General features: G+C 45.6%; 1 protein-coding gene across 3 annotated transcripts in view; it reads left to right on the forward strand.

Moving 5' to 3' along the window:
- Positions 1-26,220, forward strand: part of EYA2 (EYA transcriptional coactivator and phosphatase 2) — a 264,015-nt gene that overhangs the window by 97,249 nt on the left and 140,546 nt on the right. For 2 of the 3 annotated variants that reach the window (XM_038572509.1, XM_038572510.1), the window contains exons 3-5: positions 334-379; positions 3,989-4,131; positions 10,995-11,111. In XM_038572509.1, the coding sequence (XP_038428437.1) occupies positions 334-379; positions 3,989-4,131; positions 10,995-11,111 (306 nt within the window). The remainder of the gene's footprint in view (positions 1-333; positions 380-3,988; positions 4,132-10,994; positions 11,112-26,220) is intronic. The other variant, XM_038572511.1, reaches the window with a different exon arrangement.

The raw sequence follows: 26,220 nt of genomic DNA on the forward strand, positions 1-26,220 counted from the left end.
TATATGAGCTTGCTCCAGCCTACTGTTTCTGTCCCTTTGGCCTCAGTGTCCCCATCTGTGCAAGGGGTGGCACATCTACTTTGATGTTTCAAGATGCTATAGTAGACTCCTTCCATGTGGTCCTTCAATCAGTACCTGGAGACAGAACTCCCCAAAAAGGGTTTTCAAGAAGGAAAGTGCTAAGATGTGCCTTGGAGGAGCTTTTGTGATTAAGAAAGTCCCTGACAGCAATTCTCTACGTTTCTTCCCACTCGGGCCAGCATCTGAAGGCCCAGCTTCTGTGGATCATCACTCTGACAGCTAAAGCCCTTCCAATTTTTCTTTTCCCTCCAGGCGTCACCACATCGGCCCCTCCGAGTGTGTCTCAGTTCTTCTCAAGGTGAGCACCCTGGCCCAGCTCCCCCTGGCTCTCTCCCTTCCTCCCCCTTTCGGGGCAAGGCTCTGGGGCCAGAGTCCCTAGAAGGGGATCCCAGGGCCAGCACTTCCCAGCTGAGCCACCGCCAGCCTGCGATTCCACCTGGCAGGCCTCAGTCTCCCCATCTAGGAAAGGAGCTAGAACATGTAAAAGAGGCTTCAAGTGAAGCTGGGAGCAGAGTGTTGGGTGTTGTCTCTGTTCTCCCCTCTTTGTTCATTTTATTAGTCTTTCCTTCTCTTTCCCTCCCCTTCCTCTCCTTTCCTGGGCCAACTCTTTGTCACTCCTTCCCGCCCTCCCTCTGTCCTTGCCTCAGCCTCCCTCTATTCCTTCCTCTCCCCTCTCCACTCTGCCTCCCCCTCCCTCCTGCTCTCTCTGCCTCCCTCTTGCCTTCCCCCTCCCCTCCTCCCTGGTTTCATCCTCTCTTCCCACCCCAACACCCACCCAGCACTCCTTCAGGCCACATCCCTTGTGGGACCCCGAGGCCCAAGGCCTGGAAATGGGTGAGGGGTGGTCCCTGCCCTCAGGGAGTTGCCCATCGAGTGAAGGAGACAAGCCAGTAAAGCCGAGACCCGCCCCCTCACATGGGCAGCATTAGTGTCTGCCACAGGTGTGCAGGGGGCAGAGGGGGCTCCCTGGTGGCCACAGCTCACTCAGAGCCCTCTGAGCCCTCGGGAAGCTGCTGGCCTACACCCCACAGCCTGGGAAGCCCTGCACTGGGCCTGGCCAGGTGGCCAAAGTGCCCTCAATCTAGAGGGTCAGCTCCCTCAGATGTGGGCCTGCGCCTCCCTTGAAACCACTGGAGAAGCTCTTTAGAAGGAGCACACTTCCTCAGCCCTCCTTTCCCTGCACATGTTTCGGGGGTTGTTAGTAGCAACAGAGGTCTGTCAAATGTATCTATACTTTTCTTCAAGCCTCAGAGTTGGGGACTTCCACCATGTTCTCTAGGTTTTCACTATAGCCCTTCCCAGTTTATTTTTTTTTTAAGAATATGGTTTTCTATTTTTTTTTAATATTTTATTTATTTATTCATGAGAGACACAGAGAGAGAGAGACACACACACAGGCACAGGGAGAAGCAGGCTCCATGCAGGGAGCCTGACGTGGGACCTGATCCTGGGTCTCTAGGATCACACCCTGGGCTGCAGGTGGTGCTAAACCGCTGCGCCACCAGGGCTGCCCAGCCCTGCCCAGTTTAATCTGCAGGAGAGGGGTGTGGGGTGGGGGGGCATTCTGATGGGAAGATGGGAAGCAGGAGTTGATGCCTGGAATTACCATCTTCTAGTTCCAAGGGCAGGTGTCACTTGGGAGCAGGTTCAGTTAAGGTGCTGTGCTAGCGCTCATTCCTAACCCTGGGGATGCATCGTTGGGTGCTGGCCTGAGCGGGAACCCTGGTGGATGAAACCCTCCAGAACTGGTTCTGGCGCCTCTGGGTCCAATGAGTTTGTCACACACTCTGGAACAAGTTTCCCAACCCTCTCTCACAGTAGTAGTCGAAAGAAAAGAAGAGCAGGAGAACATCTTTTCATAATTCCATAAAGTTTTGTGCCCATCTCACAACTGCCATGAGGCTTCTTAGGCAGGAGGAATTCTGGGAATGAACAGGTTTTAAACTAAAAAGATGTAACCAGAATGGGACCCATCTAGAATTGGGGATCTCATTAACATCTCGGCAGGCTCTCTAGTTAGAACAGCTACATACGGGATATCAGGCGCAGCTGGCCTCAGTGTCCAGGTGTGGGAGCTAACGGGAGACATGGCACAGTGATGTGGTGAAGGGCGCGGCCTCTGCATCCGCGCTGCACTTTCAGTATGTTCCTTGGTCTCTGTCTGCCTCTGTTTTCTTATCTGTAAAATAGGAATAGGAATAGGAATTACCTCGAGGGGTTGTCATAGTTGTCATGAGGCTTAAATGAATCAATACACAGAAAGGAATTAGGAATAGGACAGTGCCTGGAGCGTAATACGCACAAGAATTTTTAGCTGTTTTTATCACTAAAGGAGGGGGACTCTGTAGGGGCTGTTGTAGATGGTGTGTGATAGAGAAGTGGCTGCTACTCAGATCGGTTGCTAAAGTTGCACAGGAGTGCAGACCTAGGCTTGCTAACACTTCTGCCTTGTAGGTGTGTATGTGTGGGGGGAGAGGGGAGGGAGGAAGAGAAATCTCCTGGTTTGAAAATAATAGTGATGAATTCAAATTAAAAAATCAATAACTGCACTACCTAGAGAAATTATATCCATGAATCCATGGACCACCTGTGGCTCCTGGGCCACCACCTTGTCCCCTTCCCGCTGGAACAACCCACCTTGACTTTAATTATGGCTGCCTGAAGGGCTGGATCCATCCCTGTCCTCTAAGTGAGAAGCAGCTTAGTTACAAGTGTGGACTCTGGAGTCACAGTCCCGACTTCAAATTCCAGATCCCCTACTTTCTAGCTGTGACTTGAGGTCTCTGAGCTTTAGTGCCTCATCTCAAACATGAGAATTACAAGAAACCCTGCCCCAGAGAACTGATGTGAGCATCCGATGAGATACACTGCAGGTGTTAGCCTGTGGGACACCATTCAAGCCTGTGGTGAGAACACAGTGAGTGGAAGCACTCGTGGTATTACAGGTGTCTTAGTAAGTGGCCCTTTAAGTCCTAGGTCTTCATGGGACCCTGTCATTCAGCATGGAGAACAGAAACCATTTGTGTTTTTGTGTTGCATGTTAACGGAATATACTCTACAGCTGATGTCAGCCCAAAAGGATTTTCCTGGAAAATCTGAAGTAGCTCCCAGTGTGAGTGAAAGTGGAATAATCAGACCTTGAGAAAGACCAAGAAAAGGACAGCTTCTGGAAAAAAAAAAAAAAAAAAAAAAAAAAAAAAAAAAAGGACAGCTTCTGGGATCCAGGCAATAGAAGAAAATGAAAAGACAGGCTCTTCAGAGTATAGCTGGTGAAATGAACTATGCAGGCCAAGATTTAAATTCCCAGAGTGGAATCTGATGGGGTGATGTTCCATCATGAGCCCACAGCTTGGCTAAGAGCAGGGCCTCTTGATTGACAGCCCTGTCCAAGCTGTAGTCATTGGGAGGGTGTCTAAGTTAGGATAAAGTAGAGTAGGACGGAGAGGCTGCTGCTTTCAATGGCACAGACCACTGACCTCACACAGCAAAGGCTTCTTTTTCACTCACTTCAAGTTCAGTGTGGATTGAATGAAACTCCCCAGGGCAGCTCTCCTCTCCATGCTGATGCAAGACCTAGGAGATACCCACACTGTAGCTCTTCCGTCTCCATCTTGACAGTTGCTGCCAAAAGAGAAAGGGCAGGAGGGTCACAGGGGATGGTTTTATTGGCCAGACCTGGGAGCAGCTTATACATTCTATGGAGCAGAATCCGATCACATGATGGAATCTGACTGCAAGGCAGATGAGGAATAAAGTCTTCCAGCTGTCCAGGAGGAGGGAAATGAAATGGGGTTGTATGAACACAGATGTTGTCTCTACCCTGGAAAGAGCAAATACCCAAAGGAAAATAAGGGGGAAGGGATGCCAGGCTGGGTATGGAGATTTAATCTTCTCTTTTTCCATGCAGACCTTGCCCACGCGCCCTGCCCAGCCAGCCTGCCACAGCCATGGCAGCCTACGGCCAGACACAGTACAGCGCGGGGATCCAGCAGGCTGCCCCCTACACCACCTACCCTCCTCCAGCACAAGCCTATGGAATCCCTTCTTACAGTGAGTACCAGACCAAGCCCTGGCTTTCCCACTGGGGCCCCCAACATCATGGTCTTTCTTCTGCCCTGTTGCCTCAGTTAAATGCAAAATGGTAAATGCAGCCAGCCTAATTTTGGATTGGAAATAGAAATGACAGATACATTTGAGTATGGCTTTAGTTTGACAGACTATATCAGGCCTCTTTTGATTGCAAGAGTAAGAAATTTAACCCAAGCTGGCTTAGGAAAAATGAAAACTTAATGACTCACATACTGAGAAATCTAGAGGTACAACTAACATCAGGTATGGCTGGATCCAGGTGCTCCAATGATGTCAGGTTTGGATCCCACTCATCCCACTCCAGGTTTGGATGTTGTCCTCTGAGTTGGCACTAGTCCCACACAGGTTCTTCCCATGTGGCAGCAAAGATGGTACCTATCACTCTGGGTTAGTTCCATTCACCTCAGCATGCGCAGGAAAAGGAGAGTGCATCTTTCCCAGTCACCCCACCAGAATCCCTAGCGGCCCTCGTTAGCCCAGATTGGGTCATGTGACAAGACTTCAGTCTAGGCAAGGATATGAAAGTGAGAGAAATAAGGAGGCTGAAGCATGTGGAGTGTATCTGAGGGAGAGATGGTTCTCTTAAAGGGAACTAATAGATGTTGGGAAGACAAAAACAGACCTATAGACTTTGACTGTGAGAACCTTCGTACTAAGAACCAGAGAGTCTATGAACCTGGCCCACCACCCACTGCTCACCTGCCCTTGTCTGTATTGGTCAGGCTTCTCCAGAAAAGCAGAACCAATGGATTGGAGCTCTCTATATCGCTGCATCTATATTGAGAGGAGAGACAGAGAGAGAGAGAGAGAGAGAGAGAGAGAGAGAGGCGTATCATAGGAACTGGCTCATCCAATTCTGGAGGCTGAGAAGTTAAGAGATCTGTGGTCAGGAAGTTGGAGAGCCAGGAAAGCCAATGGTATCATTCCTATTTGAGTCCAGAGGCCTGAGAACAAGAGGGCTGGTGGTATAAATTCTGGTCTAAAAGCAGGCAGGCCCATGACTCAAGAAGCCCTTCTTTCAGCTCCCAGTCTGAAGGGGAAAAGACCGATATCCCAGCTCAAGCACCCCTCTTACTCAGCCTTTTTGTTCTATTCAGGTCTTCAATTGATTAGGTGAGGCCCACTCACGTTAGGGAGGGCAGTCTGCTTTATTCAGTCTACAGGTTCAAATGCTAATCTCATTCAGAGACATTCTCACACAGATGTACCCAGAATAATATTTGATGAAATATCTGGGTACCTTGTGGCTCAGTGAGGGTGACACATAAAATTAACCATCACACTGCCTATGGCTTTTTTTTCATTATTTTTTTTTAATTTTATTTATTTATTCATGAGAGGCACAGAGAGAGAGAGGCAGAGACCTAGGCAGAGGGGGAAGCAAGCTTGGGGAGCCTGATGTGGGACTTGATCCCGGGACCCCAGGATCATGACCTGAGCCAAAGGCAGACGCTCAACCACTGAGCCACCCAGGTGCCCCTGCCTATGGCTTTTATTCATGCTGGTCCTTCCCATCTTAATTGAGGTATCAACCAAAAGCTCTTTTGGTAGCAAATGACAAAAGCCCAGTACTAATTAGCTTAAGGACATAAGTGTGTTTATAGCAAACATAGCTGAACAATCTTATGGTTCTAGCTTCAGGCAGGGCTAAATCCAGGTACTCAAGTGATAATATGAGGCATTAGTCTCCCTGCTTCTCTTTGGAAGGTTAAGCTTCAGTCTCAGACAGGCTCTCCCACTGCGGTGCCCAAGACAGTGCTAGCAGTTCCAAGTTGTAACAACCCCCAAAAAGAGAGCTTCTCTCATCCAGGACTTCCTGGCCTATCCCAGGGATTCCTCCTACTGGACTCCCCTGGCCATCGCTGACCTAGACACTGGGGCAGAGAAGATAGAATGCTCTGGATGGCCACATTGGGCCTCACGTCCACCCTTGGAACCAGGAATCAGGTCAAGCTCACCCAAGAAAGAAAACCAACCTGAATGTAAGGAAGGGGTGGTCCCCAGAGTTGGAGGGGGCAGGTGGAAACCCCAGATGTCTAGTGGACAGAATGTGGGATTGGAAGGCAGGAGACTTTGTGTCCAGGCCCTGCTGCCTCTGACCTCCTCAAGCCACAGTTTCCTCAACTGTTGATTTAATGTCTTGTCTCCTCTTCCCAACTTCATGATGTAGCTTGAGTACAGAGATCCAATCTTATATATTTTTTCCCTCCCTCTTCCCCTTCTCTACCTCTCCTCTGTTCCTGTGTTCATTTATTCACTCATTCATCCCTTCATGCCTTCATGACATTGGGTCATGTGCTAGGCACACAGAGGTCAAAACAGAATGGGCCCTCTGCGGAGCTTACAAGTCTGGAACAGAGGTAATAAAGTGAAAGCCAATGGGTAACGTGGATAGCTCTCTTAACCTACAAAATACACTTGACATTTTAAGAATTAATTGCCCATTTTAAAATGCTAACATAAAAAATTTATATTTCTGATGCCTTTAAAAGGAGAGATGATTGGGCAGCACTGGGCCTACAGTTTTTGTGTCGGGAATAGGTGGCTCTGAGTAGGGCTGACCCCATTAGCCTAAATTCGTCGTGGTCCCCACCCAGCTCACATGACTCCTTTGAATTAACTGCCTGTCCCCAGAAGACATTAGAGTTTGCAATCCCAGCCTACAGGGAGAAAAAAAGTTTAAAGATTGAAAAATCTTTACGTGTTTCAAACTATGATGCATGATACAAGGAAGAGAAGTAGGTCACGAGAAAGGACGGAAGAAGGAAGACTTCCTCTAGGATCCAGCATCAGGGAGGCCTTTTAAATGAGGCGCTGATTCGGCTAAGAACTGAGACAGCATCCAGGCAGGGGACCACCCTTGGGAAGATCCCTGAGATGGGGAGGAATTTAGTGAGTCCAAGATGCCCAGTGGCCGAAGCACGGTGGGGGCTGGAGTAGGAGAGGTGGGCAGAGCCCTTCAGACCTGGGAAGGATTGGGGATTTTATTCCAAGTGAGATGGGAACTCACTGGCAAGTTCATAAGGGCTTATATGCTACAATCTGGGTTTTTTTAAAGATCACTCTGGTCACTGTGAGAAGCCTGGATCAGAGAGAAGGAAGAGGGAAACAGGCAGGCCAGTGGGAGCCTGAGGAAGTGGGTGGATGGGGTGATGGTGGAGGCCTGGGGCAGGGCAGTGCAGAGACTGAGGGAGACAGATGGGCAGGGTGCAATTCTAGAGGTAGGAGTGACAAGTCCCCGGTGGGAGGTGGGCAGGAGGCCAGGCATCGGTAATAGTCACCATTGTGGAATCGCTGTCACCCTGAGTCCTCTGTACTGTGTCCTTACCAGAGAGGGTAAATAACTCTCCCAGGGTCGCCAGCAGCCTGGCCCTGGAGTCCAAGCTCTTAACCACTGGACCCTGCTGCCCGAGGCTGCATAAATGCAAGGAGATTACCGATGACAGACCTCTGCCAACAGCTTTGGGCACCATTTCCAACCTTCTGTCCCTCCTGTGCTGGAAGACTCGTGATATAATCACACCTAAGTTACCCCACCTGGCTGACAGCCAGAAAAAATGAAGCCGTATTATTTTTCAGTGTAAAAGAGAAAAGTCACCCTGTTCTCAAAGCATGGCAGGTGGTAAGAGCACATGTCCTGGCCTCGCATGCCAGCTCTGCCACTGGCTCGTCCTAACACACTGGGTGAGCCACCTCAGTTTCCTCACTCATACAGCAGCAGGAATACCAAGTCTGGCCCCCTCATGGGTATTATGAAGATTAAATGACACTATTGATATCAGAGGTCAGCCACCACTTTCTGCAAAGGTCCTGATGGTTCTCTCTGGCTTTGTGGTCCAGACGGTCTCTGTCACAGCTGTTCAGCTCTACCACTGTAACGTGAAAGCAGCCAGACAATATGTACACTAATGGATGTGTCCGTGTTCCAATAAAACTTTATTGACACAGGTAGAGTCAGATTTGGTCCATGGACCATAATTTGTCAACCCTTGATCTATGAAGGGCTTAGCTCACAGGGCCAGCTCAAGGAAGTGCTCAATCAGTGCAGTAGGGGCCAGGCTACCACACCCATCTAGAATGTTCATGTCACTGAGTAATGACAGGTAAGATGAAAAGCCATGTTCCTCCACACGTGCCTATGCCCGAGCAAGCAGTGTTTGCTCATTGTCTGGACAAACCTTGTTGAATCTTGTTAGGAGACTTTTCTCGTTGCTGCTTGGCAAATGGCATTATTTACTTTTGTTGAAACAGCTTCAAGGAAATAACACATTTGAGCAAACTAGAGGGAAGGAGGTTGGGGTTGGGGTATTGAATATGTTTTACCTCAGTTTATTATGCACTATTTAAGACATATGTAAAAGCATAAAGAATAATACTATAAAAATCCATGAACTTAACACCATCAGCTTAAGAAATAAAAAACAAAAGCTTATCTTCCTTTCTACTCAGAGATAGCCACACTCCTGAATTTGATGTTTATCATTCCTCAGCATTTATTTACGTAGAATAGGGGGTCAGCAATTTTTTTCTGTGAAGAGCCTGAAAGTAAATATTTTTAGCTGTGCAGGCCATACACGCTGTCTGTCACAACCACTCAACTGTTCCAGCATAGTGCAGAAGCAGCCATAGTACATAAATGAAAAGATGTGTCTGTTCAATAAAACTATATTTACAAAAAATAAGCAACAGGTCACATTTGGCCATGAACCTATGTAGAGTATTATTTTGCATGTTTTATAACTTTATATACATTGTTTCTTTAGTATCCATTCTTTTATTTTTGAGAGAGAGAGAGAGAGAGAGAGAGCGAGCCCAGGGGCGGGGGTTGGGGAGCAGATAGGAGGGACAGAAGGAGAGAGAGAATCCCAAGCAGGCTCCATGCCCAGTGCAGAGCCCAACATGGGGCTTGATCCCGTGACCCTGAGATCATGACCCAAGCCAAAATCAAGAGTTGGACACTCAACCGGCTGAGCCAACCAGGTGCCCCTAGTATCCACTTCCTTTTTCTACCCAACCTGTCTGTGAAATTGTCCCTGTTCATGCATGCTGCTATAGTTCATTCACTTTGCCTGCCGTGTAATATTCCATTATTTGGCTGTACCAAAACTCATTTATCTATATACCCAAAATTTGATCACTTAAAACCACACTCTGATATATTATTTCTGGTGCTTCTATGGGTTGACTGGATGAGCTTTCTGCTGGTCTCATGCAGTTGTATTTGCCTGGCAGGTCAGCTAGCATGGCTGAGCCTCTCTCTCAACCTGACCTCTAATCCTGTCCTTGCTCACAGCATGCTGGTCTCTGGCTTCCAGGAGGGCAGATGTAGAGGCTTTAAAGCTGCTTGACACCTATTCTCTAAAACTCCTCATCACTTAGCCACTGCTAGCAGTCAAAACAAGTCACAAGGCCAGTGGAGATTCTAGAGGTGTGAAAATAGACTGTACCTCTTGACAAGAGGGCCTGCAAAATATTGTGATCATGTTTTTCAATCTCCCTGAGTATATCTGAATTTCTTAACAAAGAAATGGGAGTCTGCCCAAATAGGAAGTGAATCTGCTGGCATCTGATGGTGCGTGATATTGGAAATTCCAGAACCAGGAGAAAAAACTCAATACTCTGAACATATAATAGACCTCCCATGTCTATCTTACAAAATCCTTTGACATCTTCCTGTGCTGCTCAAGAGAGAATAGTGAACCAGCTTCAATGCTGCCTCTAAAATGCAAGGGTGGGCTTTTCTCCCAGATAGGTTTCTGGGGGGTAGAAAGCAGGGACTCTCCTCCTTCTTTTCCTTTGCTCCTCCAAGGTTTGGAAGCATTGTCTTCATTCACAAGACCGAATGGGTGAAAAGGAGGAACCACAGTTCTAAAACTGGCCCCAGAACTAGAAATGTTTTTTAGAGAGATATAAATGGAAATGGTATCAAGATACTATTTTATACCTGTAAGATAAGCAGAGTTTATTACATTTTCAATAAAAATACATTATGGGGGCTACTGATGATGGGTCAGGCCCCCTCCCTCAGTAGGGGCCTTCTCCAGTCTGTTCTCTGGGGAAGCATGTCAGACTTTGGCTGGAGGAGAGGCCACATTTGTAACTGTGGTCTTTGGAGAAACAGATTTCCCACACAGTAAGAGTGGAAAGTGTGTTAGGTGGCAGCCGCTTCTTTTCAGAGGAAGGATCATTCATTTGATACATTCCCCCCAAAATTCCACTGGACATTAACCATATATAGCACTACTCTGGAGAGTGGGGGATTGTAAAGTCACTACCTTCAGAGCCAAGCAGGAAGCATGAAGCTGACTGCATGTGCAAAATATGAGCCCCTCTTGACCTGTCTTTCCCTTTCCTACTTTTGACAGTGTCCTGGGATGTAAAAACAAAAACAAAACAAAACAAAAACACCCTAGTACAACCACAATGAAAAAAATAGTACCTTAAAACCAACATTAATGTCTCAGAGACAGTACAGTATTTGTGGTGACCTGGAGAACCTATGGGGACAATCTGTCATCACATGGGAATGCAGACATGGTGTTGCTAGACCATCTTGTTGCTCAACTGAAGCCATAAGTCCAGATTTTTTTTTAGTGAAATCTCCTGATTTTTAAACAAATCCACTCATTTCAGATTTTCCTTAAAAATATGCAGGCCAAGCAAAATATGTCTGTAGGCTAACTTTGCCTGACAAGCCACCAGCTTGTAGCTCCTGGTTTAGAAGCTGATAAAATTATGTGCTGTCTTGACTCAGTAGCTCTTCTGCAGGTGACAAGGAAGCATCCTAATCATGTGTCCCCGGTGCTTCTTTTTCTTTTCCCAAGGCATCAAGACAGAAGACAGCTTGAACCATTCCCCCAGCCAGAGTGGATTCCTCAGCTACGGCTCCAGCTTCAGCACCCCACCCACTGGACAGAGCCCATACACCTACCAGATGCACGGTCAGTGTGGTGCTGCGGCCCCTTCCTGTCCACCTCTAAGGCACTGCCTAAGTTAGGTGTCCAGTCATTCATCCATTTACTTGCCAGATTCATTGAGCACCTACTATGTGCCAGAATCTATCTCAGGGAGCTAAAGCGGCAGACAGAACAGAATAGATATGAAATCTGCTCCCATGGCAATTACATGGCAGGAGGGAGAGATTGATAATAAACAAGGCAACAAATAAACCAGCTAATTTTGGAAGAGGTTGAGTGCCATGAAGCAAACAAACATGGTGTTTGGGGGTAGAGAGTGATGGGCCGTTGAAGGGTCAGCAATGGTGAGATATGGAATTGTGAATGGAGTCATCAGGGAGGACTCTGAAGAGATGACATTGGACAGAGACCCAAACAATGAGGTGGAGACAGCCCTGTGCAGACCTGGAGGAAGAGTATTCCAGGCAGAGGGAACACCCCGTGCAAAAGCTGTATGTGGGGGAAATGTCTTGATTATGTTTGAGGCACAGAATGGAGACCAGCAAGGCTGGAGCTGGGGCCGGAGATGTGGGAGGAGAGAGTCTTAGAGAACAGAGCCAAATTATGCAGGGTCCTGAGGCTCTGGGTAGGAGCTGGCTTTGATTTAAGTGTGATGGAATAGGCAAGTCCATCGTAAACCCAGAGAAATGCCAGCTGGTGGGAGTTTGGGGCAAACAGGTGAAGAAGCTATAATTCCAGGCAGGAGGTTCAGCGCTCGGCATCATTGTAGGATGGCCTCTGGGAAGTAAACTCCAGTATGTAGTTACTCTTTCCCCACATACCTTAAGCAACTGGCTTACTGGATTCTTCTGTGCCCACCTTCCACTCTGTGGCCTCCTGTTCTACCCCTGGGAGTGTGTTGGGGCTGATGTATGGAATAGAGGGCTGGTGGCAGTAATCTGTTGGATCCTCCTCCTGGTACTTTTTCCCTTCACAAAAGCTGGTATAAACTGACCATCAAGGATCTGAAAAGTATAATAATGTGATAATGAAGGAGTAATGACAAGGCTGGGCTAAGGAGTGATTGTATTTTCCTTCAAAAAAAAAAAACTATTCGCAAGTATTACCACTTGATGTTTTTAAATTTTTTATTAAAGAATTAAGGAAAGAATAAAGATGGATATGAATGGCAGCCTTTCAAGGAAAAACATGGTGAAGGGAGAGCAAATGGTCTTAGGAGTGTGTGTAGAGAAAGGGACTGATGAGCATAAATGCCCAGCTCTTGCAGTGGCTTCCACGTAAAGGCCTGCATCAGAGTTTGTTGGCGACACCATCAGCTAACATTGACTGAACACTCACCTCGTGCCGCACAGTGTTGTGTGGATCATCTTATACAATCTTCACGGCGAAGTGTGGGTGCTGGTATCTTATAGGAGGGGAAATTGAGGCATAGAGGGAATGACTTATTTGCCCAACATCAAAGCAAGGAGTTTAGATTTTACTCCATGTGCCAAGAAACCGACCGTATGAGCATCTTAGGGATCTGGTGATACCCCATCCGCCAGTCTCACCCAAAGCCCATGCATGCTCTTCTCTGCTTCTCCTGTTACCTCTGGCTCCCCGCAGTGGCCTTTCTGACTCACACTGCAGGGTACAAGCTGCGGGGATCCATCTTCAAGTGGGAAGTGAATTATGGCACCAATACTGATAATAAAGACTTGTGAAGACCCTGAAAGTGAGCTTGCATTCGGATCACTCTCAAGCCAGTGTTTACTAGCTCCGTGAATAGAGATGGGACTTCCTGCCTCAGGATTTCTAAGGCTGTGGAGGTTGAACATACGCACAGTCCACCCTCCCCCATTCTGACATCCTCCCCCGGCCTTGGAGAATAAGTGTATTCCGTTATGTAGGAGTGGCTCTCCATCCATCATTCTTCCGCTGTGTATTATTGAGTACAAGTTCTATGCCTGGCACCCTTTGAAGCCATCAACAATCCCTCGTGGAGAGATGCAGACAGTAATCAATTAATAAAGAAACAGATTATTACAGATTTGGACAGGGCAATGCGATGGGCAGTGAGGAGGGGAGTGGTGGTTGATGTCACCCACGTGGTTAGGGAGACCTGAGTGAAGAGGAGTCAGTCATGTGAGCAGCTGGAGGCTCTCCCAAAGGAGAATCATGAATCTGGAGGCAATGAGTAGGGAAGGATGAGATTGAAAGCAAAGTGGGAACCACCCCCACCCCTGCTCAGACCAGTATGTATAGAGTAAGTTATTTCTTCTCTGGTTCTTACAGCAGCTCCCTGAGAAGGGCACCATCACCTCTGCTTTACACATGACAGAAACGAGGCTCAGAGAGGGGAAGTGACCACCCAAGATCACAGAGCCAATAAATGTTCAGAGCTGGGATTCAGACGTGGGTTTCTAGAATTCCAGAACCTGTGCTGTTTCCTCTAAGTGCTATTTCCTGGACTCCTTCAGGACTCTGCATAGCATCCTAAGCTGTGTATACACCATAAACTGTTCCCTTTAATCCTCCCAATAGCCCTATGACATCAGTCCTATCATTATCCCCATCCTACAGATAGAGAAGCCAAGGCACAAATTGACAGAGTAACATGCCTAGGGTCACATGGCTGTGGCAGTGGGATTTGAAGCCAGGCGGTTGCACTCCAGAGCCCAGGCACACAACCCCCTACACCATCCTGCCTTCCTTCCTCACAGAACCACCTAGAAGACTATTCTCCATGGATAAACCTGGCCCACACTCTTCCTCCCCACTCAATCCCCACCAGCCCTTCACAAATCAAAAAAACATCTACTGCTCTATTGCCACCCAACCATGGGAATAATCCAGGTTTTCTTATTGTCCTCATGGCCGAGAGGCCAGAAGGGCTGTGGCAACAGCTGGACTCTATCCCAATTAGCCACCTTCAGTCTGATGCTAATGGCCATAAACTTCTCTTGAGACAACCCAGGCATTTTGCAAGCCTGACATATTCTTCCCTAAGTATTTTTTTTCAAACACAAACACAGAACGCTCACACACCCTGCCCATGTGCTTCCTATTAACTTTTTTTCCAAGTTGTTCCAGAGGAGAAATCAACTCTCAAACTACTCCGTGTGTGTTTCAGAATGGAAGATGGTTTTTCAGACAAGGAAGGGAATGAAGAGGGGACCTGAAAACACTAATCGAGTGAAATTGGTCCATGTTTAGAAACTGGGATGAGTCTTTTTTCCTCTCTAGGAATTAAAATCATAATTTCATAGGAGCAAAAAGAATCCAAGCAGGGATTATTTTACAGGTCATTTTACAGATGAGTAAACTGAGGCACCACCAGAGTGGCTTGTGGAAGGTCACAGTGCAAGCATTAGATAAGCAGGGACGCCTCCCCCTACGTCCTCTACCTACTCTCATAAACTCCAGAAACTTCCACGGGGTCATTGCCCCTTAAGGCCCTGCTTTGAGATCTGTATCTGCTTGGATAACACTGCCCCTCCACCAAATGTACAATAAACGTAAAAGAGAAACATTCACAGAGCTCATTCAGCCTTTGCTCGGTTGTTTATTTTCCTTTTTTAAGTTCACCCAAGGGTTTTTATAACTGAAATGTATTTCTTCTGGGTTTGATTTTTTTGTTGTTTCTTTTCACTTCTCCTGCTGAAACACTGCTATTCGCAGAAATGTCCCCAAAGATTAAAAAGAAAAGAAGAAAACATTTTGAAAGTGTTTATAAGAACTTGCCAGAGCCACGGAGGGGTGGAGAACCCACACCTGGGCTGCAGTCAGGTTGTGTCCCACATACTCCATGAACTTGTAGGAGGCACTTGACTTGCCCCTGTGCCCATTTCCTCATTTGTGAACTGGCTTCCCAGCAAGAGAGATGACCTCACGGGGCTCTCAGGAGGCCTAAATGGAATGATTCCTGGGCACATCAGAGGAGGTCCATAAAGACTAGATGCTCTTTTTATTATTCTTATTTATTATTATTATTTTTATTGACATAGGTGTTAAAAGCAGTAACCCTGAAGTCAGGCTAAGTGAACTCCCTGGTTCTACAGTGTACCAGCTTGTGGCATTGAGCCAGTTACTTTTTGGAATCTCGGGTTCTTACCCTATAAAATAGGATGCCAATAGTACTTCCACGTGGAGTGGAATTAAATGAGTTAATTAATGTATGTGAAATCTTTAGAGCAGCGCCTGGCACAAACAAAGTAGTTATTAGCTATTACAGTTGACTTTTGAACAACATGGGTTTGAACTATACTGGTCCTATACTTTTTTTTTCGATAAATACAGGACAATCCTATAAATGTATTTTCTGTTCTCATGATTTTCTTAATAATATTTTCTTTTCTTAGCTTACTTTGTTATAAAAATACGGTTATGCAAATACAACATGCAAAATATAGGTTAATTATTAACGGTAAGACGTTGTGGACTATGAGTAGTTCCCTTTTTATCATTTTTTTTTCATCATGATAAGCATACTCTGCAATAGTTAAGTTCTTGGGGAGTCACAAGTTATAGGCGTAATTTCAACTACACTTGTTTTTGGCACCCCAAGCCCCCAAGTATTCAAGAGACAACTGTACCACTACCCTAATTTCAGGTCTGATGGTCTGTGTTCTTCCCAAGCTCACCTGTATTTCCTGAACTCTCAGTTTTGGCTAAGTAGTCCTAGTAAGAGAAAAGAGGAATACGAATTTGAGACTGTTGAGTCTTCCACAACAGCAGAAACTCCTCTTCCAGTGAAATCTGCATTCCAGAGGGCTTTAAAATAGTAGGAGAGCTCTTCTGTCAGAATTCCTTTTATATTTACCAAAGGCCAGGGAACATTAATAGTGTTTATACCAAAGCTCAGAACCTAGCATGAGCCATTCAGGAACATGGGAAGCATGTGATTCATGGATGTGTTGGAAAATTAAAAGCCTAGCAAAAGGGGTTTGTAAGCCAGTGTACTCAGCCAGAGATTTCAGGGGCCAGTGTGTGTGGGATTTGTGAAGTCCAGCACAGTTTCTGACACCAGAAAGCTACGTGACTTTGGACAAGTCTTTGAACATTTGAGTTGTGTATCTCACAATTCTGGTGCTCACAGATGCTCACTGAAAAAATAAAAAGGTTGAAAAAGTTGGTCAGCTGCATCAAATACATTTGATAAATAGCAGCGCAGAGTTAAATAGATGTATTTGTTGCAGGACTTTTCAGATCCTTTGCAGCTTGTTACACCTTGTGGCTCTTCAGGAATGGAATTCAGTAGCTAGTTTTTCTGGGTGGATCTGAATAGGCACCTTCTCCACAAATGACTCCTCCATACTCAGCGGGAAGTCCTGGATGTGAAGGTCCTTGGAACCCTTTCTGTGTTAAAATTGTTTGAGTCTCTGATTTTTTTTAAAAATGGGCATGCAGGTATTTTATTTTTTATGTACTTTTTTTTGCTGAGATATAATTCACGTATCATAAAATTCATCCATTTAGAGTATACAATTCAGTACTTTTACTATATTCACAAGGTTGGGCAACCATCACTACTCTCTAATTCCACATTGTCGTTATGCCTCCTTTAGGGTTGCTGGACCCAAATCCAGTGGGGGAGTTGCACACACTTGGCAAGCAATTCTCAGACACCAACAAAGTACCCGAGAATTCAACTCAATTCTGCTTCTGCCTACCTGGAGACAGCATCACATTCTACAGGTTAAAGGCTCAGCCCTGCAAGGTTGCCCCACCCTCCCTTCAGATGCCAGGCATAAGTCCTTGTGACCAACTGACTATAGATTGGAGCTTCCAGTGACCCCACCCCCACCCACTTAGGTTCAGTTAATTTGCTAGATTGGCTCACAGAAATCAGGGAACCACTTACTTACATTTAGCAGTTTATTAAAGGATATGAATAAATAGCCAGATGAATAGCTATGTAGGGCAAAGTACTAGACAAAGGAGCTTCTGTCCTCATGGGGCCTGGCTATGTGACATATGGGAGCATTCTGGTTCCCCAAGCATGGAACCTCTCTTTTTTTTTTTTTTAATGTAAATTTCCTTTTATTTATTTATTTATTTTTTTTAATTTTTATTTATTTATGATAGTCACACAGAGAGAGAGAGAGAGGCAGAGACACAGGCAGAGGGAGAAGCAGGCTCCATGCACCGGGAGCCCGATGTGGGATTCGATCCCGGGTCTCCAGGATCGCGCCCTGGGCCAAAGGCAGGCGCCAAACCGCTGCGCCACCCAGGGATCCCGGAACCTCTCTGACAAAAAGCTGCTCTCTTGGGTTTTTATGGAGGCTTCATTATGTAGTAATGACTGGCTAAGTCCTTCACCCTTGGCTGATTCAACTTCCGGACCCCTGCGCTCCCCAGAGGTCATGGGTAGGACTGAAAGTTCCAGCCCTTTAATCACATGGGTGGTCCTTCTGGTGACCAGCTCCCACCCTTGGGTAGGTCCAAAAGTCACCTCCATGAATAGCAAGACACCCATTTCACCTTAATCACTCTGAAGCATTTTCAGAAACTGTGGATGAAGACCACATATATCTGAGAATTATATTTTGGTCACCCGAATGATCAAATATACATTTCTTATAAATCATTATATCATAACCCCAGAATGAAACCCCATGCACATTAGCCATCACTCCCTATTTTCCCCTCCCACCAATATATTTTCTTTTGTAACAAGGGAAAAAAGATACACTTAAAATTACTCTTCCTTTATATTATTTTTTGAGCAGTTAATGCATTTACCTAGTTTAAACATCTGTAGACATCTCTTCCATCCTTATCTCACATCCACTCACTTTCCAAAGTCCCGGTGGTTAACCATTTATACTAGGTTCTTATGAATCCATCCAGAATTGGGTTTTTTTGCAAGGATAAGCAAACACAAACATAGTAATTAGACTGCATGTTTATTTAACAAGAATTAGCTCATATGTGATTCATAAATAAGAAATAATGTCAATTCTCTTTTCAATGATACTTCTGAAGTTGCATTAGTTCGTTTGCTTTTCAGATTTTCTCCTCACTGGGTTTAAGCAATTTCATTTCTGATGCATTGGTGTCATTTCCTTCATGATTCTAGTGCTTTGGATTCTTTGAGATTCTTGATCTGTGAGTGTTTTTTATCAAATTTGGAAACATTTTGGCATTATTTCTTCAAATATTTCCTCCCCACCATGTCTTCAAGTTCACTAACCTTTTCTTCTATAGTATCTGATCTACTGTGAATTATACTCAGGACATTTTTTTTCCATCTTCAGGTGTTTGATTTGGGTCTATTTCTTTTTTTAACCTTCCACGCCTCTAGTTAACATGTCCAGTTTCTCTTGTGGCTCTTTGAACAGAGAGAATAGTATAGTAACTGTCTTAAAGTGTTTGCTAGTTCTGCCATCTGTGTCATTTCTGAGGGGTTTTTTTCATTGATTTTTCTTCTTGTTATAGGTCATATTTCCTGCTAACTTTGCACACATGATAAGTTTTGATTATATGCCAGACATTGAGATTTTTACCTTGTTGGATGCTGGATATTTTTATATTTTTATGAATATTCTTGAGCTCTGTTCTGGGATGCAGTTAAGGTACATAGAAACAGTTTTATCCTCTCTAGTCTTGCTTTCAGCTTTGTTAAATAGAGCAGAGAAACACTTGGTCCAGATCTTTCTGGACCTAACAAAATTTTCCCACTACTGAGGAAGCCTTTGTGAGTGTTCTGTCCAATGCCCCATGAGTTATGAGGTTTCTCCACTTGGCTGACAGGGGTAAGAACTATTTGCAACTCTGTTGTGAGAGCTGAGGATTGTTCCTTCTCATCTTTTCAAGTGTTTCTCCTCCAGCCTTGGTAATTTACTCCCAGGCTTATCAGTACACAGGTGGGCATCCGAGGGGAGATGTCTGCAAATGTTCAGAGCACTCTCGCAGTGCAGCTCTGTCTACTAGTACTACTCTGCTCTGCGAATCCTACCCATTACTTTGGCTTCCTTGGACTTGCAGCTCCATCTGTTCAGCTTAAAGAGATAGTGGGTGCTATCTGGGTACCCTTTTCCAGAAACCCGCCACACTGGGGCAGTCACATGGCTCACCCCTCATTTCCCTGCATTCAAGGATTGCTATCTTTCATTGTCTGATGCCCAATGTCTTGGGAATCTAGTTTTTAAACCATTTCACATGGGAGGAAAAATCCAGTACATGTGACTCAATCTTGGCCAGAAGTGGAAATACAGCTGCATTGTTTGTTTGCATTTTTCCCAGCACATATGGTAATAGCAGCTGAGTGCAAAATACATAATGGGTAATGGGTAGCAAGCCTTAGAGAAATACAGTTCTGTCTCTGGTGCCGTGTGTACTTCCTTTGACCTCAGTTTGGCCACATGCTCTGGTTTTGAAGAATTTATTTTACAATTTCCCCAATATTTGGTGCATTTTGCCCTGGTTTCCATAATTCAGCACCTCCACTGTCCTCATATACCTTTCCATCAAAATACTTTCACTTCCTTTTTAAAACTATGTCCTCTAGTGTAGCACTTCTCTATTATTCTTTTTATTGAAATTATTATTGCTTTTGTCAATGCTCTGATTACAAAGTTTCATTCCTCTTGAAAAGTCTGCCCTTGACCCTACTTTTTCCAATAAGCGCTATTATTTTAGTGCACAGTTTTGCACAACAAATGGCCTTTCAGGAAGGCTTTATCACACTATGGAAGGAACACTTGTATATATCCTTATTTTCATAGGTAATATACGTACACAGTCTTCTGCATTTTGCTTTCTTCATTTAGCTATATATATTGAAGAGCTTTCTAAGTTAATGCATAGAAAAAGCCTCCTCTTTGTTTTCACAGATGCCTATTATTCCATTGAATGATGTGCTGTAAGTGATTTAATCAGTTCCTCATTGGGTGTTTACAATAACTACCAATATGGCTATGAATAACCCTCTGTATCATTTTGTTTTCCTGCAAATACATCTGAAGGGCAGGTTTTGTGCAGAAGTGAAATTTTGGGTGGAAGGGAAAGTCCATATTTAAAGTTGGTAGATATCTCCAAGTTACCCTCCATAGGGATACTCCTCATTTAAACTCCCACCAGCAGTGTCTGAGAGTGCCTGTCTGGCCAACCGAACGTCATCTAGTTATTGGCTGTTTTTTCCAATCTTATGCATGAAAAAGAAAACAGATTCTCAGTATAATTATAATTTGTGTGTTTTATGAGGTTGAGCATCTTTTCTGATCTTTAGCCAATTTGTGGTTACTTTTCTGTGAACTAGGATATTAGATCTGAGACATTATGCAAAAGAAGAGCAATGAGGTGCCAGGCATACCAACATTTAAGCATATTATAAAACTTCAGTAATCAAAACACCTTGCTTTGGGTACGTGAATAGACTGATTGACCAATATTGGGGAGCATGACATCCAGAAAGAGACAAAACATATCCGGGAATTTTGTACATGGGGCAGATGGCATGTCACTGGGAAAAGACGGAAGATTCAATGAATCATGTTGCAACAACTCGTTAGCTATCTGGAGGGATAAAAAATCCATTCCTTTTACTATATACTAGAAAAAAATCCAAATGGATCAACAGTTTATTTTTTCCTTCAAATTTTTATTTAAATTCCAGTTAGTTAACATATAACATAATATTGGTTCAGGAGTAAAATTTAGTGATTCATCACTTTCATATAAACCTAGTGCTCAACACAAGTGCCCTCCTTAATACCCATCACCCATTTAGCCCATCCCTTACCTACCTCCCCTGTTGGATCAATGTTTAAATGTCAAAAGTAAAATCATAGAAGAATTAGAATGAAAATAAGAAAAATTTATATAACTCTAGAGTAGAAAAGGCTTTTCTGACCGTGACTTAGAAGTGCTGAGCTAGGGCAGCCTGGGTGGCTCAGCAGTTTAGCTCCGCTTTCGGCCCAAGGTGTGATCCTGGAGACCCCAGGGTCGAGTCCCGCATCGGGCTCCCTGCATGGAGCCTGCTTCTCTCTCTGCATGTCTCTCATGAATAAATAAATAAAATATTAAAAAAAAAAGAAGTGCAGAGCTATCAACAAAAGGAGAGCAAGTTTATCTACAGATAGGTTGTGAGGGAGGGGGGCAATGGCAGACAACATGAGAAGTAAAGTCAAAACAACTAAAACAAACAAACTAAACAAAAAAACAAATGGCAAACTGAAAAGAAACATTTACGTCTCAAATTACACATGAGTTGTTACTCTTTTCAAAATGATTCTCCAGTTCTGTGGATTGAACCTGCTCTGGGATGTGATTCTTCTAAATAAGAAAGAGAATTGAGTTAGGTATGACATTACAAGGAGTGCTGGGGCCTATGGCACACAACCCCCCATCGGGGCTTTAGCCCATTGCTGCCACACTTGAATGGGGCCCTAGGGAGGCTAAAGCTTTCCATATTTCAAGGTAATCCCCAAAGTTGTATTTTACTGTGAAATCTCATTTTTCAATTTAAATTCAATTAGCCAACATATAGAACATCATTAGTTTCAGATGTTGTGTTCAGTAATTCATCAGTTGTGTATAACACCCAGTGCTCGTCACATCACGTCCCCTCCTTAACGCCTGTCACAGTTACCCAAGGCCCCCACGCAACTCCCCTCCAGCAACACTCAGTTTGTTTCCTAAAGTTGAGTCTCTCATGATTTGTCTCTCTCTCTGATGACTTCCCATTCAGTTTTCCCTCCCTTCCCCTATGATCCTCTGTACTGTTTCTTATATTCCACATATGAGTGAAACCATATGATAACTGTCTTTCTCTGGTTGACTTACTTTGCTCAGCATGATGTGTGAAATCTTACTCTTTTTCAGTATTGGCAAACTGATTTAAACACTCTCTTTAATAAAAATACCTCATGTAGAAGGCTGGTCTTCATGCTTCCATCTTGCAATCTGGTTCCATATTTTCTTAACTGAACCACAGGTCCTAAGAGATACACGGAGAAAATTACCAGCCAGGTGGCTACTTGGAGAGCCAGAAAGATTACCCCCTTCCACCTCCACCTCCGACTTGTTCATGAGTGAGGCATGTCCCAGAACACTCGAGTGATGGGTGCGGTTTAGTGTCTGTGGTTCTTGGTCACATCACTTGGAAGAATGAAGAGGTGGACCTGAGGAAGAGGAGTGGGCAGCAAAGCAAAGTTCATAGAGCAATAGTACAAAGCTCCCAGAGAGGGAAGGGGCCCAGGAGGTTGCCATTTTGGCATTCAACTCTAGGATATTTTATAAGTTCTTTCTAGGAACTATCATAAGCATCCTTAGTGTGGGCCCCCTGTGGATTAGGGGCACATTGCTAAGATGTGCCAATCGGGGCTTTGATCATGCTCCCTGTTACCTATTGGGTTATTGTTTATGTGTTGATGGTCTTTCAGGCTAACATTTGGAGACTAACTGCCTCAACTTGTGATAGTGACCAGTGTTTGATGGTTAATTGTTTTGTTTCAGCATGTTTTACAGAAGGATAGTCACTCCTACGGAGGCTGCTAGACAGGATGCTACTGTGGTCCTGTCTGAGTTGTAAAAACAGGATGCTAGGGCGATTTTGTCCCAGCTGTCCTTGCTTTTTAGCTTTCTTGTTGGGGACCCTGGCCCTGACTCCCTAAATCTCCAGTTAACTCCTAACAATTATAGCTGAGCTGGAGCCCCATGGCCTCCCCTTGGTGAAGTGGGGTTATTTCCCCATTTCTTCTTGGCAGCAGCTGGGCTGTTTTTAGGCTGTCACAGCCCAGCCAGTCTTGAGCAGACCAAGTCCGCCTGGTCTCACTTTGTCAGTCGAGACAGGAGCCAGGCTTGGCATTCAGTGGGTTCCTGGCCTGCGGTCAGGTTTCTTGGTGTGAATCAGCAACTTTTCTGCACACGACGAAATGGGTGAGGTTTCCCGATACCTGTCAGCACTCTTGCGCCATGCGGCACCTCCACCCTGGCGGTCACCTTCTCATCACCCTCACAGGCGTTGGCAGACTTGCTGCCTCCTGCTTGCACTAAAGTCTTCCGGATTTAGGGCATATAGAGTTTAAATGGATACTCTTTTCCTTTGGTCACATAACACGATTTATTTTGTCACCCCCATCCCCAAACACCACTGTAGATGATAGATGAAAGCAGTGGGGGTGATGAGGCATGCTTTGGGGAGTCAGGAGGGAGTTTCATGAACAACGATCCATGAAGGCGTGCTGGCCTATAGACTTCCCAAGATGATGGAAATGTTCTCCATCCCTGCTGCCCAGTGCGGTGGCCACTAGCCATGCATGGCTGTTGAGCATTGGCTCACACAACTGAGGAACTGAAGTTTTTGTCATTTAATCTTATCACTTCTGTAAATATAACCAGTGGCCACCATATCAGGCCATAGAACTTAGAGATCATTAAAAGCCAACTCTCCTGGTTCATGATGGGATTAAGGGAGGGTACTTAGCAGGTGTTACAGAATGTGTATGTTCATGTCCCCCTAAAATCCATTTGTTGAAGCTCTGACCCCTGATGTGACAGTATTTGGAGTTGCTGCCTTTGGCAGGCAGTTAGTGGTAGATGAGCCAAGAGGATGGGGCCCTCCTGATGAGATTAGTGTCTAATGAGAAGAGGAAGAGGGAGGTCTGTCTCCCCCTCCCCTGCACCCTGAGGAGAGGCCGTGTGAGGGCATGGCGAGAAGGTGGCCATCTGCAAGCCAGGGGGAGGGCTCTCATGAGGAACCAGACCAGTCAGCACGCTGATTTTGGGCTCTCCCCCTTCCAGAACTGTAAGAAACAAATGTTTACTGCTTAAACCAACCAGTTCCTGGTATTTTTGTCATGAAAGCCCAAGCTGATGAAGATGGTCAGTTTTTCAGACACACAAAAGCAGAAGTGGAAAAGCCCAGAGCTTGGAACTTTTTGCTGCTGTTGTTACTATTATGTATCTTTTGGAGACGCTCCACTTCCTTCACCTCTTGCCTCTACCAGAAGAGGGATTTTCAAGACAGAGCTACAGAACTGAGGGCGTAGGAAGCTGCCCTCGGGGCCTACCTGTGGAGCCGAGAGCTTGTGGGGGACACCGGCTCGTGCCTTCACATGGCCATGATTGCAGCAGGTGTTCTTGGAGGATCTTTCTGGGCCAGGCAGCTCGCCAGGTGCTGGGAACGCAGAGGTGAGCAGGACAGATGTCTCTGCCCCCACAGCGCTTCCAGCCTGGGGTTGGGGGGAGCAGACAATGAACAATTGATGGCACAACAGAACAAAACAGATGAAGTCTCAGCCCTCCTGAGGCTGACGTTCTGTGGTAGGAGACATAATAAGTAAGAAAAACAAGTTATACAGTATGTTAGAGGGGGATACGAATTAAGGGGAAAACTAAAGAAGCAAGTGCTGGGCTTATGATGTCTTTTGAAACAGTAATCAAGGAAGGCTTCTTGGAAGCAGAGTAGAGCGGAGGTCTGGGGAAGGTGAAGGAGGGGCCGTGTGTAGTGGAAGAGCAGTCCAGGCCGCATGCACCTGATGTCAGAATGGCCACGTGGCTGGGGTCCGGTGAGTAGGGGGATGGTGGGGGCGATGAGGGCCCAGCAGGTCAGGAAAAGAACTTTGGCTTTTGCTCCAAGACCAGGCAGTGGAGGGGTTTGAGCAAGAGGGTGACCTGATAGGTCTTAGTTTTAACAGGCTTCCTCTGGGCACCTTGAGGTGAGAATGGGCTGTGGGAGCAAAACGAAGGATGAGACCAGTGAGGAGACACCTGCAGTCTTCCAAGCCAGAGAGGATGGGGGCTTGGTGTAGGGGTGATGGGGGAGACCTGCTCAGATCCTCCATGTATTTTGCATGTGAAATTGTCAGCAGGTGCTAATGGAGTGGACATGGGGAACAAGCCAGAGGTACATGGGGGGCCAGGGAGGGGGAGCCAGGCTGGCCTGCCCCGTGTCCAGCAAGCGGCCTGTTACAGACAGGAAGCTCCTGGTCTGTCTCTCCCAGCCCAGGGAAGGAGCCTCACTTTCAAACCCAGCTTCCCCCGGAAGGCAGTGGGGTCTGTGAGGGGAGAGCCGTTCTGTTGTTGTTTTCTGCAGTATGTAACCGAATACTGTTAGACATTCCATTAAAAATACTCAAAGACATTAAAAATAATCAAAGATGTTACAGCATGGTATAGTTCCAGTTGACCGCGCTACAGTAGCTTTCCTGCAGGTTTTAACAGATGTGAAAATCCTGGGGAAAAAAAAATCCTTTGTATGTGTGGAATGGCCTGATGTATTAGGATTGGTGTTAGCAAACCTTTTCTGCAAAAGATCCAGATAGCAAATATTTTAGATTTTGTGGGCCTTACGTCTGTGTGCTAATGACTTGTAACTCTGCCATTATAGCTTGAAAGTAGCCATGGATAATATGAAATGAATGGGCAAGGCTGTTTTCCAATAAAATATTATTTCTGCAAACAGGTGGTGGGCTGGATTTGGCCTCGGGCTATAGTTCGCTGACCCCTGTGTTGTAGGAGCAGATCATTAAAGCCAGGTCTTCACCTGTGTGAATGCCTGGTGGGACATTGCAAGGCCAGATGGGAATAGGGAAAAATCTTCATTTTGCTGGATTATTCTATACATTACAGAACATCTGGCACCCCGTCACCTACCCACTAAATACCATTAATGTCCACAATAAAAGCATCTCCACAAATTTCCAAGCACCCCCCAGGGGGACTACAGTGGCCTTGAGAACCATTGGTTTATGAGGCAGCAGGTACAGGCAAGGGGAAAAGTGTCTATATGTGTAGGAAAAACCATCTGTCATTCACTCAACAAGCATTCACGAGCTCTGTTCCAGGCAGTGTGCTAGGTGCGGGCCACCCAGCCCTGAGCTGACAATTGAGCTCTGCCTTAATGGAATCATATCCCACTAAGAGGGTACAGACTGCACGTTAGTCTCCTGAAGTTTCTATAACAAAATCCTATGGACTGGGGGTGCCGAGACAACAGACATTAATTTGCTCACAATTCTGGAGGCTGAGAAGCCCCCAGACTACAGATTTCGGTTTCTGGGGAGCACTGTCTTCCTGGCATGAGGACAGCCACCTTCTCACTGCATCCTCACGTGACAGGAGGGAAGGCCATCCCCAGGACCTCTTTCCATTCTTGTAAGGACACCAGTTCTATAGGATTAAAGCCCCACCCTTATGATCTCCTTTA

This window comes from Canis lupus, chromosome 24 (genome assembly GCF_011100685.1).
Source record: "Canis lupus familiaris isolate Mischka breed German Shepherd chromosome 24, alternate assembly UU_Cfam_GSD_1.0, whole genome shotgun sequence".
NCBI lineage: Eukaryota > Metazoa > Chordata > Mammalia > Carnivora > Canidae > Canis > Canis lupus.